The 18,643-nt window shown below is 41.3% G+C and overlaps 2 protein-coding genes across 3 annotated transcripts; one reads left to right on the top strand and one right to left on the bottom strand.

The window, feature by feature from the left end:
* Positions 1-999: 999 nt before the first annotated feature.
* dnajc14 (DnaJ (Hsp40) homolog, subfamily C, member 14) lies at positions 1,000-10,229 on the bottom strand. The gene is made up of 7 exons (XM_034198351.1): positions 10,094-10,229; positions 7,676-9,096; positions 7,485-7,591; positions 7,014-7,133; positions 6,713-6,873; positions 6,386-6,488; positions 1,000-4,383 (listed from the first exon to the last, which is right to left on the bottom strand). The coding sequence occupies exons 2-7, from the start codon at positions 8,891-8,893 to the stop codon at positions 4,089-4,091; spliced, it is 2,004 nt and encodes a 667-aa protein (XP_034054242.1). The 5' UTR covers positions 8,894-9,096; positions 10,094-10,229; the 3' UTR covers positions 1,000-4,088.
* Positions 10,230-11,211: 982 nt separating this feature from the next.
* Positions 11,212-18,620, top strand: nab2 (NGFI-A binding protein 2 (EGR1 binding protein 2)). 2 transcript variants are annotated; one of them, XM_034198264.1, is made up of 8 exons: positions 11,212-11,463; positions 11,679-11,760; positions 12,101-12,997; positions 13,241-13,374; positions 14,124-14,175; positions 14,353-14,467; positions 14,618-14,803; positions 16,693-18,620. In XM_034198264.1, exons 3-8 carry the CDS (start codon positions 12,110-12,112, stop codon positions 16,788-16,790), a joined length of 1,473 nt encoding a protein of 490 aa, XP_034054155.1. In that variant the 5' UTR covers positions 11,212-11,463; positions 11,679-11,760; positions 12,101-12,109; the 3' UTR covers positions 16,791-18,620. The 2 variants fall into 2 exon arrangements, with proteins under 2 accessions (XP_034054155.1, XP_034054154.1); XM_034198263.1 differs by having other exon boundaries at positions 11,213-11,471.
* The last annotated feature ends 23 nt before the right edge of the window (positions 18,621-18,643 follow it).

Genomic DNA, 18,643 nt, shown 5'->3' with positions numbered 1-18,643 from the left:
TAAAACAGTGACAAAGAGTGCTTTTCGGGTAGGGATTACAGTCAATTAAACATTAAAGGATGAGAGGTTTATAAAGTTATCTTAAAGGTCCCATGTCCTGGGCCCAGGAGTTCAGATCAGATTTAGATTATGGGGAGTTCAAAACCAAAAAACAGGATTAGGATCACTTTGATATCCGATCAGATCAGGAAATCAAATCCAAGCTTTCATCTGGATCAAATCTTCAAAACGGGTAGTTCAAATTGACAACACAGGATTGGGATCAGTTTGATCCCAAAAAACTGGATTATCCTGATCCCACCAGAGGGGTGGGTTTCCAGAGCAAAATGTACTGTACAATTTATTTTAAAATATGTTTCAATTTAAATTAGATGGCAAAGTGTGTTAACTGAAATAATACACAATTTTTAGCCTTCATGGCAAATCAATTTTATTTTTCATTTTTCGCTCACGTTTGTGGTGGCCTATTTTGTTTTCAACCAAATGTTGATGACATAAATGTTTATGCTCATAAAAGTATCACAACAAAGATTGTCAATCACAAATGTAATTTCGATTAAATTAAAAATATCTTCAACAAAAAAAAAGCCCATCTTTCATCACCTTTCAAAAGTAATTGCGGACAATAGATGTCTGCAATGTGGTCTCTTGTCTTCCTTGTATTCTTTTTCATGTCCACTAGATGGCGCTCGGTAGGATTAAAGCACTGATATTCAGGATCTAGTCATCTTGAAAAATCGTAATCTGGATCAGGGTGATCCTATCCTGAATTGCTTTGAACTCCAGGGACAACATTTGGCCGATTTGTCTGATCCTGGATCACAAAAAATGGCTGAGAAATCCGCGGAGCTGCAGCTGAGGAAAGATTGAGTGAGTGTGTGTAATGGACCAATCCGCGGATTTAACGTAACGGCTCCACGGATTGGTCCAACACACACACACACACACACGGGTAATAACCAGAAAAGCATGACATGGGACCTTTAAGGAATAAGCAGATTCGTATCAAGATGTTTTTAATGATCACTTTGTCACTTTCATTGTCACTGTGTATGTTTAAAATGGTATGACTTTGATATGCATTGTTGTATAACTGATAAATAATTTGTGTAAAGGAACAGAATCACTTGTGCATAATAGGAAATCCTCTTTTATTTTGAAAACCAGAGAAAGCGGGGGAAAGAAACCCAACAGTGATATTTTCAAACTGTTTACCAGCCAGGGAACTCGCCTCACAATTCCCTACAAAAAACCCTGATGATTGTCAGACATTGTTTGCAATACTTCTGCATAATCTGTTAAAACTTAGAAAAGAACAAAATGTGAAGGGTTGGCTCTTTCATTAACCTCTTGGACTTTAACCTGCTACCTTTAACACACAGCCCGTACATTCTGGAGTCGAGGTGTGGAGAACAATGCACTCTGCTCAGCGTGGTTTCAGCTGGGTTTCCCAGACAGGGACTGAATTACATTTTGACGGTTTCTTTGAAATTGTAAATAGGAAGTGAGGTTATCAAGGCCTAAATGAATCACTGCATGTGGTTGATATCAGTTCTGATTATTTATTTCTGATTATCACTATGAATTTTACCCCAGTCCAAATGTCAAAACTAGTTTAAGGCCATTACATTTTTCTGACTTAACCTATAACCTTTCTTTTATGCAATAACACTTTCCCCCAGAATAACGTTTTTTTCATTTTTAAAAAAGGAGCCATTTTAGTATAATGACTCAATCCATGTCTGGGAAACTGATCCAATGAGTAAAGAGAAAACTATTTCACACATGAAAAGAAACATGGCAAACTTAATGACCTGCTTCGATGAGCTCTAGCAACAAAGATTCAAACCACCATTATGCAATCTATTGCCAGAATATAATTCTGACACTTGTGTTACACCAGAGCTTGATGGTCGTGCAACTTAAATGTTGTTTTTTTCAATAATTTGACACTCATTTAACATTCAGATTCTACCCAAAAAGAATTGTTATTTGCAAATGAGCTGTTAGCTTAGCGAGCTACACCTCCTACTCAGCTGCAGCTGGAGGAGGCTGTTAGGCTAAATCACTGATGACTGTTCAAAACCCTGCTGATGTTATTACAGGGGCGGATGTGCAAATTAACACAACAAAACATTGAAAATTGTACTTTTCATCAACTGTCATTATAAAAAATAGCCTTTATCAAATGCCTTATCACACATAATTGCCATTTATCTATACTCTCACAAACTTCACATATCAGGTGTAAACAACATCTGTTTTCTTAAATTAACCAATGATGAAAAGAAAATTATTTCTATGCAAGAACCATACCAAAAAACAAAATCAAAAGTACAACAAATTATAATTTTCTGACCCTTCAAGTTGTCAACAGTATATCAGCTTAATTAGATTTCCTGTGCACTTGTGACCTTGACATTTTAAAAGATTAACCACATCTAGGTGCAAGGTTTAACCAGAAGAAAATGCGCATGACAGCAAAACTAAGAGCCACATTATGTATTCCTTAAACTGAAAGCTAAGATGACACTGCAGGATGGAACAAGATCAACAAATGTAATTATTTGAAACGAGCTCAAAACGTTTAACAATGTTGATTTGAATTGTTATTGTTTTACAGAGTTATCTGTGTGGGGTTGACCGTGTGAAAGTCGTTACAGAAGAAATTAAATGAACAATGCTGAAGTGAAAAAAAAGGGAATTGACAGCATTGTGAGTTTTTATACAGGTCAGGCTTGTTTCAGTTTTTGCAAATTAGCACATTTTCTGGTGCAAAATGAAATACATTTAAGACTCAAATGACTGTTAAACTTTGTAAATCATTGAAACTGTGGCAGACTTTTCACTCTGCGTGGTTTTACAGTGAATCAAGCGGGGGCAGTGTAGTGTTAGTATGTGGTCTTTAAAACAGAAATGAATCCCTGGTGAGGAATAATATCAGCATTTCAAAATGTCAAGGTGTCACTTTTAAAGTTTTGAATCAAAGCAGCTTGAGTTCAGTAACACAGCTGAAGTCCTTCCTGTTTAACTTGTTCAATAACAACAACCTGGAGCTGAAGCACTGAACAGCGGGAACATTTAGATTTGGATCAGCATTTCAAAGCAAAATTATTCATTTACCTATTCAGGTCAAGATTTGAGATCTGCACTCTCTCCTCTCTGGCTCAGGGGCCCTTGATAAAAGAAGTTTATAAATGCAGGATGTGTATCTCTGGTAACTTCCATCCGGTTTTAGCATTTCAAATTCTGCACAAACGGCCTAATCTTTAATAGTCATACATTTGAAAAGACTTGTAACACTCACCACTGAAACTGGACTAGAGACACAAGTTTGGTATTTGTTTTACTTTGACCTTTCATTGAGTTATGTTTACTGATATTTAATAATTTGTCTGTCGGCACACTACCAGAGATACACACCATACTCTCAGATGTTACTACAGCTCACCAATACAAATGTTGCAACTGCCCAAATTTGACAATTTCCTGCGCTTTTTGTAAATTTGGTTCAGATGTGTTGGGTTTAACTGTTTTTTTAATCGTTCTTAAAATAATATGTTGGCAAGGTGCAACATGAGTAACCACTGACAGTGAAGCTGCCCACATCATTATCACCACCTTAATCACATGATCCATTACTCAATGTAACCCTCTGTTCAAGTGTCACTCACTCCGCTGGGAACCAACGTCTTCAACTAGCCTTCTGGAAAAACATCAACAAAAGTGAGAAAACTGAAGTGTTACATTTCAGGTGAATAAATCATGCATTGCAGGATTTGGCAGGAAATGATGAAAGAAAAATGTTTACAGCATCCTGATAAGGATATCAATGCCAAGGCTACAGTTGCCTTAAAGACCAACGAAAATATAAGGTGAGATGAGAGGTAAAGCACCGTCACAGCGTCACCTCTTCCACCCTCCTTCAATACTTCAGATCACACGCTGCAGTCTCTCTCTGGCAGATCTGACCCATGAATTATCTCTGGTTCAGATCTTGGCATGCCAACAGGCAGGCGAGACACACATGGCCATTAATTACCGAGTCCCTGTGTTGCTATGTTGTTTCACTGAGAGGTTAACAGCCTTCACCTCTGGAAGGGTTTGCGGACCTTCTTCCTCCTCCGGGGGGGTTTGCCACCCTCGGCCCACGTCTCGCTGGGCTCCGGTCGCTGAGCCCCCGGCATGAAGAAACCTGTCTGGCTCGGGGGAGGAGAGAACGGGGGCGCTGCAGCCCCAGGTGGGTGATGAGGAGGGGGGCCCGGGGGGAAGAAGCCCCCGTTGCTAGTCATGTCATTAGGAGGTCCGCCCTTGAAGATACGGTTGAAGAAGTCCTGTAAATCTGCAGGGTTGGTGGGAGGTGTGGCGCTCTCTGAGGGCGTCCTGGAAGTCAAAGTTGGAAAGTTTAGATGTTTCGTTCTATTGAGATATCGTATTCTGCAATATTGGAGGTATTAAAGGTCACCTATTATGCAAAATCAAATGTGTTATGTCTTTTATACATAAATATTTGTCCCCACTGTGTTAAGAGATTCGTAACATTTCAGAAAAAAAACTATGAAAATGAGCTGATCCAATTTTGGCCACTTTATGATGTCATAATGGTTTTTTGGGTTGTTTAACCATTAGCCAATAACCAACCAAAGTAACACCCTCCCACCTTATCACCTGAATCTCCTCCGAGAGCACCATTGTGTTCTTTAAACCAAATATCTCTCAGAGGGGCGTGGCCAGCAGCAGCTCATTAGCATTTAGAGCTACAGATACAGTATCAGCACTTAAAACAGGGCTGGAACCAGGGGTGCACATCACTTTTTTGCCCTGGTTCTCAAAGGAGCACCTGGAGATGTTGCTTGGTGCTCATCCTTAAAATGAAATAAACCGTAACTTTTGAGGGGGTCTTGACTTTATTTGCCAGACACACGGCACTGAACACACATGCAGAGGTGAACACTGAACACACATGCAGAGGTGAACACAGAACACACATGCAGAGGTGAACACAGAACACGCATGCAGAGGTGAACACAAGACAACATTAGCACGACCAGTAATCCTACAAGCTGTCATCACTACCCTCCTGACTGTTCTCCTCACTGTCTTCCTCTCTGTCTGACATGGTAGCTGATGATGTAGGCCTACTACTTTCTCTCTGGTTGAGTCTGCGATTAGCTGCTTGCATCCACAAGTCAACAGCTGGGTTTGGGTCGAAAGTCTCTGTTGTCATCTTAGACAAGTGGATGTAATCAAATAAGTATGTGAACAGAACCAATAACCAACCATAGCCAATAACAAATTAATGTAACTTATTTTATTTGTGTTGTTCATTCATATCTTATTTTACCTTAACATTTATTTATGCATTTGTTTTTAATCTCTCCAGTTTTAAAGGATATTTTTGGTTACTGTCCTATAGTATACATTGGAATGATTTCAAACCTGTTCATCCCAATAATTATAAAGGAGTGCCTTGGAAATATGTGTTTACATAAATTGTGACCAAACCGTTTGAACTTAGACTAAGAGTCCTTTACCTCACTGAGCTGTAGTTATCAGTCTGACTGGAGAGGACTCTCCCTCCACATTATTGTAGAAACATCTTCTTCTTATATCCGTTAGAGCAGCTAGCACCAGATTATAATAACAACAGCGCCGGTACCGGGCGGTGCGCCCTTCTCTCTCTCCCTCACTCGCATTTTGGCTGTGAGCTGCGGGCGCCAGATAAGCCAACATCCCCCATTTTCATCACTTACAGTGCCCATCGTACAGGGCAAATGAAACGTGTAACCGCGGTGAAAAGGGTGTTACATTTACTTAATTGTGAATATTGTTACATCAAGGCCGAAAAGTAGGATGAGCCCCAACGGTCAAAAATGTTTTTTTCCCCTCCCAGAACTGCCAGCGCAGCATCTCCACAGATCTGGCGCCCTAGGCGAACATCTAGCCAGAGCTACGGGCCGGCCCTGAGTTCATATCATGGTTCATATGCAACTCGCAAATATCTCTCTCTCTACTCTCTCTCAATGTTGGTACGCAAATGCGCCTTTTTTCAAATGACCCGATGCTCTTTTTTTGGCGCAGGTGCGCATGCGCACCAGTTATGTGCAGCCCTGGCTGGAACAGAGGGGTTTATGGCATGCTAGAACGATCTGTTTGGTATTTGGAGGCAAACACTTCAGAGACATGTTTTGTTTATATCTGATACCTATAAAATACAATAGGGGACCTTTAATGAAGAACAGTTTAATCTGCCACTGGTGTTTACTTTTTACTTTTCACTTTCAAACAGAAAAACTATGGCTGGCAAAATGTAGGCCTGAATGGGATCAAGGAGGATGAACTTGTAAATGTTTCAGACCGAAAACAAACACTTGAAAGGACATACCTTTGTCGTGTGGAGGTGGTGTTGTTCTTTGCACCGAAAGAGATGTGATACGGCACGCGGTGCGTGTCAGGAGAAATACCTATTCTTTGGCAACCTGCCCATTCTGAAACAAGACAGTGTCACAAAAAGTTACATGACCGAGAGGAAAAGTGCAACCAGGAAATGCTTTGAAGCTTTTCTATAACCTGCCATTACAAGTAGGGCGGAAACTAATCGATTAGCAAAAGAAGTGCTCTTTCTTTAAAAATCTGAAACTAGTTGATTAGTCTTTGCAGCACCGTTACTGCTGAGAGGAGCAGATGATCTTTAGAAGAAGCTGACGTTCACCTGTAATGTCATACACCTTGCCATCCATAAAGGCAAAGTATGTGATGCGTAGGCCCAGCATGCTGGACTCGGCCCACAGGTCTCCTTCCTCGGCACTATGGCAACGGTTGCATTCAGCACAGAACCGGGCCTCAGCAGGTTCACGATCCATCTCGAACCGCCTGCACAGACACAGGTCACGAAGGAAAAGGTTATGAAGGTTTACCACATAATACGCGATTCAGCTGTGTGTAATACATAACATTAGTCTGAAGAAAAATCTGACACTGACTAAGATGATGTAGTGTGTGTAGCGACGTACTTGTGTTTGCCTTCACACTTAGTACACATCATGGTGTTCATGGCTTCCTTCAGGTCATCCTGCAGTTTAGTGAGGAAGTCGTTCATGGACTTTGAGAGCTCAGTTGCTGCCATTCGCTTCCTGCATGGGACCGAAATAGACATGTTTTTAACAATGAATATAACAGGCATAATGACCAAACTCTCAAGTAATTAGTGTACAATTTTATTCCCATTAACCCAAATAATTTCAGAAGAAAACGCTGTTATCTATTATTATTAAATAATAGATGGTTTAAGACAATTTTTTTATTTACTATAATTATTTTCTAATTGTAGGACATTTGAATATTGAGGATGAGATGAAGTAGAAAGGATTTGTTTTTTTTAAGTCTGCTACTCATTACTATGTTTTTGATTATGCTCGATTTATTTTGTTATAATTGCCTTCAAATGTATATATCCTTTAATAACAACTTTTTTGTGCACTCACAACTCATATTCTCGTCGAGTCTCTGGATTACTGACAATATCCCAGGCAGCCCTGAGTACTTTGAACGCCTCTCCAGCTCGTGGGTGTTTATTCTTGTCTGGATGTACCTGAAGAAGACGTGAAAAAGTTAAAGGCTGTACAAGTAAAAAAAGTAGTCCTCTTTTAGCAGTATTATTTTGATGAACACACACCTGTACAGCAAGCTGTCTGTAGGCCTTCTTTAGTTCAGCCTCCGTGGCGTGCACCTCCACCCCGAGCACAGTGAAGGGGTCGAGCTCCTCCTCTGGTACCTCAGCCAACGCCAGCAGTCTATCCAGCTCCTGTCCTGGCCCGCTCCTCCCCACTCTGCTGGGTGAGTCAGGGCTGGACGGGGGTGCACGGCCGTTCCTCCTGAACTTGCTTCGGACTCTTTCCAGCAGGGACCCCACCCTCTTCCAAAACCTTGACTCCTGAAAGGTTGTCCAATAGCGCTTTCCCCTTTCTCCACTAAGGCGACCCAATGCACATTTAGCCCAATAGTAACCCAGAATAACCAAAGCACAGAAAAGTCTCAAACAATATAAGGCAGTAGTCGTTACCCACTTCACTGACCTAACAGTTTTATCCATGAGGTCCGTTCCTGTGCATTTAGTCCATTTCAAAACCCGAGAAGCGTCAGCCTTCAGCCCTGCTATATCTGTGATCTTTACGAGGACCTGCTGCCCTAGGCTGTAAAGTTTCATCCCTCCAGTCTCAACACCGACTCCACAGTTGTGTGTTAATGTGACAATAATCTCAATCATCATGTGGATGCAGGAGATGCACCAGAAGCTCACAGACTCCGACAGCATCTCCTTGAAAGCTAAGAGGAGCTGGTTTCCTGTCCGCCTGCGGCCTCGGCTCTGATGGTGGTGGTGGTTACGTCTGCGGGTCTGCTTGTGCCGGCCACCACTGGACGTAACATTTCCTTTAGGAAGAGAGGAAAAAGCGCTTTGACTGCCCTGCTCTGAAACTGATCCACTGCTCCTCAATTTAAATCTCCGACCAGGACCAAGATTCCTCCAACTAGACTCCCCGTTCATGTGCTGCTCCTTCGCAGCTTCATCCTCTTCCTGATTTATAACATGCAAGTTCTCTTGATCTGCAGTGTCTTCATGCTCAGACCCATCTGAAACCTCCTCCGTATCCTCTTTGGCCTCTGGAGATCCATAATACCCTGCTTCACCAATCCAAGAGTCATTTGGAGTGGTTGGATTTGGGGTGTCCTGAGATGTGGCATAGGCTGTTTGGTCCTCCAGCTGGCATTCGTCATCAGTCCGTCTGGCCTCCCACTGACCACACTCGGTCACTGATGTGGAATCACCATCAGGGAACTCCTCGTCAGCATCGGAAACGCAATCCATCTCTTTCTCAGCTTCTTCTCTCTCCATGTTTGTTTGAAGTTTTGGGGAATTGGAATCTTATGGAAGATGATATCCTAGATCCATAATCTGTGGCAACATTTTCCCCAGGCCCTCGTAAAAAAGTGAGTCTGGGGGCTCCTGAGGGATAGTCTCAGGTCCACCATATCAGCTGCCCCTTCCAGGTGTCAATAAGGCTTTATCACATCTCACATCATGCATCAGGTGGTTATCTGAAAAGCAAGAAAACTTAGAGCTCAGTTTAAACCAATATTGTGATAAGCGGAATAGAGTATTGTGACGTACAAAACATTCCAGGTTCAAGGTTCCCAAATGTGAGGACTTTATGCTTTTCTGCTTTACCTCAACGGAATATCCTTGTGTTCTAGTAAACTGTAACAGGCAATTTCACTATCTTCTGACATGTTATCGATATTGAAGATAATAGTTTTTAGTTTTCCCTGCTGCTACTAGTAGGCTACAATCAAGATGGGATGATAACAAATAATAGAATTCAACATGATATCGTAGAATGAGTCATTTCACTTATTAATGATTAACTTACATGTAAAGCAGATACAAGACCTTATCTATCTAGTATTTGTAATAGTGAACTTGCAGTAATTAGGACACACACACACTTACATTCATGTAACTAATACTTAGTTGTTGGCTGATCCAGTTATACAATGAGGAAATGCCGTGTTTCTAGAAACGAGCTAACGTGACATGAACAAACGTTGGAGATTTTAGAGCCCAATAAAAAGCGACGAAAACAGCCATTATAAAGCGGGCAAACTGTCTGGCAGACTAATTAGACACTCATTTAACACCACCATATATTTTAAAGGCGGCTAAAGTTAGCAGAGTGTTAGCATGGAGAAGCAGTCAGCCAACAGGATGACAGACAGTCGTTAAAGGAGCTAAAATTAGATTGCTATCTGGCTGCCTAACATGACAACATTTCGACAGGATACGGTCTCAGACGAGGATTAAACGAGAGCACAGAAGCAAACTGGGAACGTATTTAACTAGCAGTAAGCCAACCGAGCAGCTAACAGTGAAGTGAGCTAATAACAGCAGCTAGCCAGAGATGCTAACGTTAACACTAGCGGCTGTTCCCCTTCATGTGGGGAGTCAGCTAAGGCATGTTGTGGAAACCAACCTTACCAAGCGAGGAAGAAAATCATCTTACATTTTGCATTCAAACAAACTAGATGTCATATATACCTCTCAGTTAAGTGTGTAACCTTGTTTGTTATCAGACAGCCAAGTGCCCGTGTTGTTTTTTTAGCCACTTCTTCTTCTTCTTCTTCTTATTTCCTTCACTTGGCAGATCCATACTTACTTTCAGGTGAATACCACCACCTACTGTACCGGAGTAAGTAGAGCAGGAACTAGTTTACATGCATCTTTTTTTTTTTAAAGTGCACTGTACTATTGTCTACTCTACTTAATAAAAATTAGGGTAGGCTACTTGTAGCAGGCTACCTGAGTATTCCAATTTCAAGCTGAACTCTCTAATCTAATACAATTCGGAGACTGATGATATAGCTTTTTACTCCACTGCATTGATCCAAAATCTTGAGTTTCTTTAAACATTCATACTACAATACCTTCACTTAACAGTAATACACATGGGTTTATACATCTTATTGTAAGGCATAGATCATATTTGTATTCATTCATGTATTTTACTTCCCATTAAGCCTGGTTTTACGGTCTACGGCAACTTTTCTGACATTAATCCATCCATCTATAAATGCATTGTCCCATAAGAACATTATTTTACAAGAAACCCGGTAACCCTAAAACCGTCTCACAATAAATACAGTAGATGTATTTGGTACGAATGATGGTATTTAAAAATCAAATGAATAATGAGCATTTGGGTTGTAAATCTAAAAGCAGATCATGGCAAATCATGCAAAGTGCACTGAGTTCTACAAGTGTGGTTCCGGTATTAGCAGTGCAGTGGGGCAATCAAAAGAATATTAGTTCCAGTGAAATGTTCATAGGCATAAACTTGTAAAAAAGTTAGATTTACCACTTGGTCTATATGTGAACATGTTCACACACAAAAAATAATACAAGCATGATAGAAGTTGAGGGATGGGCAAGAGCAAGACTGTATGGCGTAACCTGTACTTTCAGGATAAGCCTACTTTACGACCCACCTCCACAAACCAGACCACTGTTGATTAAAAAACTCCCAACTCCTCATTGTTCTTTATTTAAGTATATAGCGATGGTAGTGCTGACTACTTGTTTTTGAGTCTTTCACATGGAAAACTCTGGGAACCCCCCACAGCTTCTGCATAAAAGACACATCTTGAAGACGCAGAGGGCTAACTTCAAGCCCCCACCACCACCCACATCTCCAATTTGAAAGCCGCCTCTCTACCGGGAGAGGAAGGCTCTTTTTCGGTCAGATGGCGTGCTGCAGTCCGCCCCCGTCATTCTCCAGCCCACACAGACAGGGCAGCCAGCAACCAATACGCTGCGCCGGAGGAGGATTTCTGCCAGTGATTTCAGACGAGCTACGACACGCAAAGGGGATTTACTACGCCAATCTGAGCTGGGGAATCTTTCGGCGATAGGTAACAGGGTAAGAAACTTATAGGATAACAACTGCGATGTGTTTTAGGGTGTTTTCTACGAACATCTGGCTGAGGAATACTCGATGGTTTTATCTCATGTGCAGCCAATAATCCAAGTGTTAATACTTTTTTGTGTACGCTATTCTAAATGTAACCTGCGTTTTATCTAATGTGCAGCCGTGTCTCATTGACATTAGTTTTTATTTATTTTGTAGTCACTCACTCCGGGAGTAGCCTACCGACATTGGAGAGACACCATTCTGAAAAAACTCTGCACATCGGTCTGACCTGAATAAGGTAAGAGAGCATTTTCTGTACACCATCAATCATATAAGGGCTAAAAGAAAAAATAATTAAAAAAAAGAAAGTTGAACATGGTTTGCATATGTAAGAAACTATTCCAAAGCATGCATCAACTTTTCATATTCATGTATTTTTTATAATAATAATCCTTATTTATTATAGCGCTTTATCAATGACTCTCAAATCGCTTTACAAATACACATTACACATACATGTAATGGTCATCTACTATAAATGCTTTATCATGATAGAAGAGGTGCAGTTCAGATGACAAAATACAACAAAATGTCTAAACCTGCAGGTTCATGTCTTCCTCTGCCTAAACTTTCCACAGCTGTGTGCCATGTCTCTGCCTCGAACACTTGGGGAGTTGCAGCTGTATCGGGTCCTCCAGAGGGCCAACCTGCTGGCCTATTATGAAACCTTCATTCAGCAGGGTGGTGATGACGTGCAGCAGCTCTGTGAGGCAGCAGAGGAGGAGTTTCTGGAGATCATGGCTCTAGTTGGCATGGCCACCAAGCCACTGCATGTGCGTAGGCTCCAGAAGGCCCTCAGAGACTGGGCGTCCAACCCTGCCCTTTTCAGCCAGCCCGTCTCCAACGGTCCTCTGGGGGGCATCCCACTGTTCAAAGTGGACGGCACAGGCTCTGGTGGATCGGCAGGCGGTCCCAGGAAGTCTCTGAGCAACGGGCAGCCTGGGTCCCCCTGTGAAAGGGAAGATCGGGCGTGTCTTACTCCGATGCACAGTGGGAGTCCCAGAAGCCCTTGCTCCCAGGCATCCCCACAGCCACCAGACTCACACTACAGGGAAAAACTGTCACCCATGGACCCACACTGGCTCACCCTAGAGCCCGATGGGAACTGCAATCTCTCATCTGGACTCGAGGATGAGTCTCCCAGCCCACCACTGATGTCAACATGTCCTCCTGGTCCCTCTTCTTCTCCAAGCCCCTCTGCACTGTCCGCCTGGCCCGGAGGACAGCTGGACGGGGAGACGGCGAGGGCGGTGGTGGAGAGCGTTGACAGGCTCCTCAGGACCCTGCCCAGGTCAGATGCTGCAGAGGTGAAGACTCTTCTAAGGATGAACAAGAAGATGGCAAAGACTGTGGGACACATCTTCAAAATGGGTTCCCAAGATGTTAACAAAGAAGAAGAGATCAGGAAGTACAGTCTCATTTATGGACGCTTTGACTCAAAGCGGAGAGAAGGGAAGCAGCTCACACATCATGAGGTAAAAGCACCAGAGACAAAGATGACATTATTAAACATAGGGAGATAGAAGAGTTTGGAACATATAAGTGAACATTTTGCATAAAATATCCGCCAGACAATGAATCCATTTTAAAAATAAAAGTTCACAATCCACAGTGCAGCTATTTATACATTTGTATACACAAAGTAATCAATGTATGTATTGTCTGCATTACATCTTTAAAGCCCTTTCCCTCCTTCACTCAGTGCTTTTCCTCCTCAGTTGATCATCAACGAAGCTGCTGCCCAGTTCTGTATGCGCGACAATGCCCTTTTGCTGAGACGGGTGGAGCTCTTTTCTTTGGCTCGGCAGGTGGCGAGAAAATGTGCCTACACCTCCACACTAAAGCATGCAAGGTAGGGACGCTGCCTGGAGAGAACAGTAATCTGTTCACCAGCAGCCAGTAACCAACACACCTCACACCTTGAGAAAAAAATCTGGAATATAGATTTAATTTCAATCCAGACCCAGCAACATGGAAACTCTGAAAATAAATTCATGGTTGAATAGCATTTTGTTGTAATCAGTCATATGGGAAATAAAGGAAATCATAGCAGAAAAACTCACTTATGACTTATGGAGTCATAGTCCTACCGGTGCATTTATTTTCTTAATCAGAACACATGGGGAATTAAAGTCCAAACTCTGTGGTGTAAGAATGATGAGCAAAATTGGGGCCACACAGGAAAACAGAAATCCCCACTGTGTGTTTTACCTTGCATACTATATTGCTATAAAATATAAGCTTTATTGAGAGTTTCAAATTCCCTTGTTTATCAGTGTCATAATTCCAGATATCATTGAAACAACTATATTTTAAAATTCTAATATTTTGACCAATATACAAATATATATTTGATATCATCCCCCCAAGTCCAGTTAAAAAAGGTGTAGAATATAATGTCTATTCTGTGTGACTTATTGTCTCTTGCCGCAACTTGACAAACACATTGTCGTGATTTACAAAAGTAAAAACCTAAATCGTCTTCATCATTCACCTGCCGAAGAAGGTTAAAGATCTGTGAAAATAATGTGTTAATGACATTTCTTGTAGCTGAGGTCACAAACAAACTCTTAATTTCATTTCACTGTGTTTCTCCTGCAGGACAAATGCAGATGAGAACAGCCTACTGTGCCAGAAGAGAGCGAGACATGAGGTGAGTTTTCATAGAAGCACGGCTGCCATTAACAATACTCAGTGACATAGTGACTTCTAATAGATTAATGTGTGTTTCTAATAAACGACCCTGTGGCTGAACGTAGCCAAAGTTCAGGTTAAAAGTCAGTCATTTTAAGTGGGATATGAGCACTAAATTGTCAGTGATGTGTTTTAGGTAATTGTGCCTGAGAGTGTGTCCTCACTTCTCGGAGTGGAGAACTCCGAGGGCTTGACCCAGAGGGCAGATGATGACAGCTTATCTGCAGAAAGCCTCGACAGTGTATCACATGGTAAACACTTCTTATCTAAATCATTAAGATATGTAAACGGGTCATCATTTAATCAGCTGATCTTTAACTCCAGACATTCTTCATATTTATTTCTATAAGAATTTGCCATTTGTAGACAGCATTTACACCCAAATCTGTGTGTCCTGTTAGACATCGGCTCACAGTGCAACCAATCTCCATCCCCCCGTCCCCACACCGACACGTCCAACCCTGCCAACTGGAGTCGCCATCTCATACAGCAAACGCTAATGGACGAAGGGCTGCGATTGGCTCGGATGGTCTCACATGATCGGGCCGGCAAGATCAACCTAGCGTCAGAACGACCTCACTGTACAGGTGACTTTTCCAATAATTACTTAACTATTAATGCTGCAACTTTTAAGCTTGAGTAATACAGCAATTGTTTTCAATTTTTTCAATATATTGTTTTGTATAATAAAATGTGAGGAAACAGTCAAAACAAATTCCAGTCCAAGATGGTGTCTTTAAATGTCATTTTTTGCCCAAGATATTCAGTTCAATATGATGTAAATACAGAAAAAAGCAGGAAATCTTCATATTTCGAGGCTCTTGCTTAAAAAAATATGTTATCGATTGACAAAATAGTTATCAGAAATCCCATTAGTCGACTTATCGGTTCAGTTTCATTAACAATAATATACGCTTAATAATGAACAAGGTATTTTTGCAATGCTTGAACTGCAAATAAATATAGGTTCAGCCAGCAGCTGGTATTACACTAACCGGCTGCTGGCTCATATTTAACAGACATGAGTGGCATCAATGTTCTAACTGTCTGTGCAATATGAAATATGAAACTATTAGTTAAAGTTGGAAAGTGGGAGAATTAAAAGCGAGCCAGTTGACACATGGGGTTGAATAGAAAATGACAGACAGTCTTCCTAACCTTTGCTAACAATGAATATTTTATAGCTCTACAGCTTGATCTGTAGTGAGTCACAATCTCTCTGAGGTGACGCCTCCCACCATGCGCAGCTGAACTTCAGCAGTCTGTAAATTAGAGAGGATAGAAGTTAGAAGGGGAAACAGAGGGAGGTGTTGAGTGATATATGGAGAGGAAAGGAGTGAGAGAAGGAGGGTAGAGAGCGAGAGAGGATGGGTGGTGTTACACTGTTTTAGCACTTCTTCCATACCCTGTTACTGTAGCAATTTTCTGACGCATCACAGATTCTCACAAGAAAAGCAAGTGATCTGGGCAAGTCAGCCGTTCTGGGCTGTGTCGAAGAGATGAAGCGAGGAGAAGGAAGCCAGCAAAGACATGAGGGGGCAGGCAGGGAGGGTAGGGAGGAAGTACTCTGTGGGCGGCAGAATCGGACCCCCCCCTCTCAGCAGCAGCTGACGTCAGAGTGTGTTAGGAGCGTGGGCTGAAGGGCGGGATGGATGGGGCGTGGGGGCGAAGGAGTGGGAGGTAATTGGAGGGGCGTTGCATTGACTCACCAAGCGACAGTGTACAAAAATAAAACCTGTGGGCAGAGAAATGGCACAGTCTTTTTTATACAGCTTCTCCCACTACCAAAAGACTGCGGAAATAACAAAAAATGACATATGTTTCATCTCTGACGTCGATCTCCCTCGTCTTGGTTCTTCTTTTTTCTGTCTCTCTGATCCAAGTTTCCTTCGCATGTCTCTCTCATAACTGATCTTCCTTCATATTTCTGATTACGTGCTATCGTTTTTTTTATTGCATCTGTTCTTCATCAGTTATTTTATTACTGCTTGATTTTCATTGACTTGGGAAACAAGTTAAGTGGTATTTAAATGTACTACTTCTCTTGCAAGCTAATTAATGCACATCAGAAAATACAAAAACAACAATGAACATCAACTTTGGTTGGATTCAATTGTACTTTATTTGTTGACTGCATCACCTACTTACAGTATCACCAGCTCAAAAAAAATCTAACTTGTATTACTGTAGACCTTTTGTTATTCACCAGCTTGGGTTTGTCATACACCATGATGAGTTCAGTGCATGTGGGAGAGTTTCTCAGTGAATTCCCCAAACTATTATTCAGAGGTCTTGAAACACTTGTTGCATCTTGAGTAATATGACTGAGCTTGTGTACAGTATAACCTACGTTTTATAATAACTGGCTGTCCGGGCATTGTCAAACTGTGCTGTTCATATATCACTCAAAATCGGTATTTGTCATTCAAGTGACTTCGCTATCAGGTGATATCTTAAACTTGACCGTACTCCACAGATCATGATGGTAAAGTGGAGAGGCGGAGCTCGATAACAACGTGCAGGAGCAGCAGCCCTTGCATCACCAAAGACGAGTCTAGTCACCGGGGGAAATGAAAAAACTCAGCTTTTTTCCTCCGGCCTGCCACTGAACTCTGTCCATTTTACAGGTTGCTACTGACACTGACATCTGATGGGAAGAAGACTACAGTAATCTGAATTAAGGAATGATACCATAAATGTGGAGTGACTTCTAAACACTGAAAAATATTCCATTTTGACTTTATAATCACTAGATATGAAGGGGAGACAGAAAGTGGGAAAATGCAATGTTTTTATATGGAGAAAAAACATAATTAAGAAAATAAATCTAGTTTTCAAGTCAGTTTTTATTGTAAGAAGTGCCATGTGTTGACAGTGCGGCAGGTTTTAAATTAAATGGGCTCTACACAGTAGAGGGCACTGTAACTTTGGAAATAGAATCTCTTACCTTCATCCAGTAACATACTGGTTATGTTAAGGGAATCTGGTGTCATAGGTAAACTTGTATTGACTTTTATAGCAAGTAACAGGCTAAAAAAGAGCATAAGCAGCTCCTCACCCTCAGGAAAAAATTTGATATTTTTGTTTTTGATGTATGTGCATTGTTTAGGATTCAAAGATGGTAATACTCAGCTGTGTGTTCACTCAAATTGTTGTTAGGTTCAGAGGCCTTTTGTTTTTCGCTGCATCATCCAATCGCCCATATGATCTAAACAAATGGGTTGTGGTTTATTAGATACAAAGCCGCAGGTCTTCATCATCCTCTCCTTCACATCTTTATGTAATGGTATTTTGCACAAGCAGCTGATATGGTATTTTGTAAGAGATGATTTTCCATATTTTTCATTTTATTAAATTCTGTGAGAATGCCCCCCAGAAAACCTTTCAAAAGCTGGTTAGAAATTTCGTAAGAACACCAATGTTTCTTTATTTTATTTTCAGCTGATAGTTAACATTTGAGTTGCCTCTCTACACATCGGGTTACAGGCTCTTGCTCCAGAGCAGGGAGGATGCTGCTTTTCCCCCTCCTCTCACTTGAATGGTGTTCCCAATGGGTGCCATTTTACAGCCTGTGAGGACACTGCATTCAAAACTACATTGCAAGATTTAAAGGATAAAAAAACAAAACCACAGCATTTAAAAATAAAAGAGAGGTGATTAGTGTAAATGTTTAATGCAGTTTTATTTAGGCGTGGCGGAAACAGACAATATGGCTGCATGTTTTTCTGATGATTTCTGTAGTCTTAAATATTAAGTTAACTAATGGTTTACTTTCTAAGCTTTAGAAAAATAAAAACCCATGCAGAGGTTTACAGAAAGACATTTGCTTGACTCTCGATACAGGAACTGCTTCAAGTTATGCCAGCCTATTTGGCCCTGATTAAAGTTTTAAGTGTTTTCAGACTTAATGTAATGCTAATAATGACTTTTTGTATGCTTAATCACAGAGTATGTCAGTGAGGTAGCTTTCTGTGCATCAGTTACACCTGCCTGTCATTTGAGCATTGATAACCTCCTCAGTTTATTATGTTGCAAAACAGATTATTTATTTTGTTACATCTCAATAAATGTTATTTTATTGCTTGGTTTCCACAATAAATAATTTATTCTTGGCTTTTCTGATGTGTGTAAGAAAAGGGCTGCGGGAGCTGCGTCACACAGCCAGCGACACCTCTGCGGTCGTATTGTTTGTTGCACTGACTCTCTGCACTGAGCTTGGATGCTGGCATGACTCACCTGTACCACCAATGTAATCAGCACTCATTCACACAAACACACAGCAACTCTCTCTATTATCAGACAGAGAAGATAAAGACAAACAAACATCATACTACCTCAAATAATTTTGTACTTTGGTCTCTAGACTAAAACTTCCCAACAATTCATTTATTGCCATGACGAGACAACGGACAACTACTAGTTGTATA

Source organism: Gymnodraco acuticeps, unplaced genomic scaffold (genome assembly GCF_902827175.1).
Source record: "Gymnodraco acuticeps unplaced genomic scaffold, fGymAcu1.1, whole genome shotgun sequence".
NCBI classification, from domain to species: Eukaryota; Metazoa; Chordata; class Actinopteri; order Perciformes; family Bathydraconidae; genus Gymnodraco; species Gymnodraco acuticeps.
Note: the sequence above shows the minus strand (reverse complement) of the source record. Positions and strands in the feature narration are given on the sequence as shown.

Bases quoted from the DNA above. Each gene is read 5' to 3' on its own strand.
- nab2 (XM_034198264.1), top strand. From the start codon at position 12,110: ATGTCTCTGCCTCGAACACTTGGGGAGTTGCAGCTGTATCGGGTCCTC. The intron at 14,176-14,352 runs GTGAGTTTTCAT...GATGTGTTTTAG, and splicing joins AGAAGAGAGCGAGACATGAG to GTAATTGTGCCTGAGAGTGT. The intron at 14,804-16,692 runs GTGACTTTTCCA...CGTACTCCACAG, and splicing joins AGAACGACCTCACTGTACAG to ATCATGATGGTAAAGTGGAG.
- dnajc14 (XM_034198351.1), bottom strand. From the start codon at position 8,893: ATGGAGAGAGAAGAAGCTGAGAAAGAGATGGATTGCGTTTCCGATGCT. The intron at 7,134-7,484 runs GTGAGTGCACAA...GGTCCCATGCAG, and splicing joins ACTCGACGAGAATATGAGTT to GAAGCGAATGGCAGCAACTG. The intron at 6,874-7,013 runs GTACGTCGCTAC...GTGTCTGTGCAG, and splicing joins AAGTGTGAAGGCAAACACAA to GCGGTTCGAGATGGATCGTG.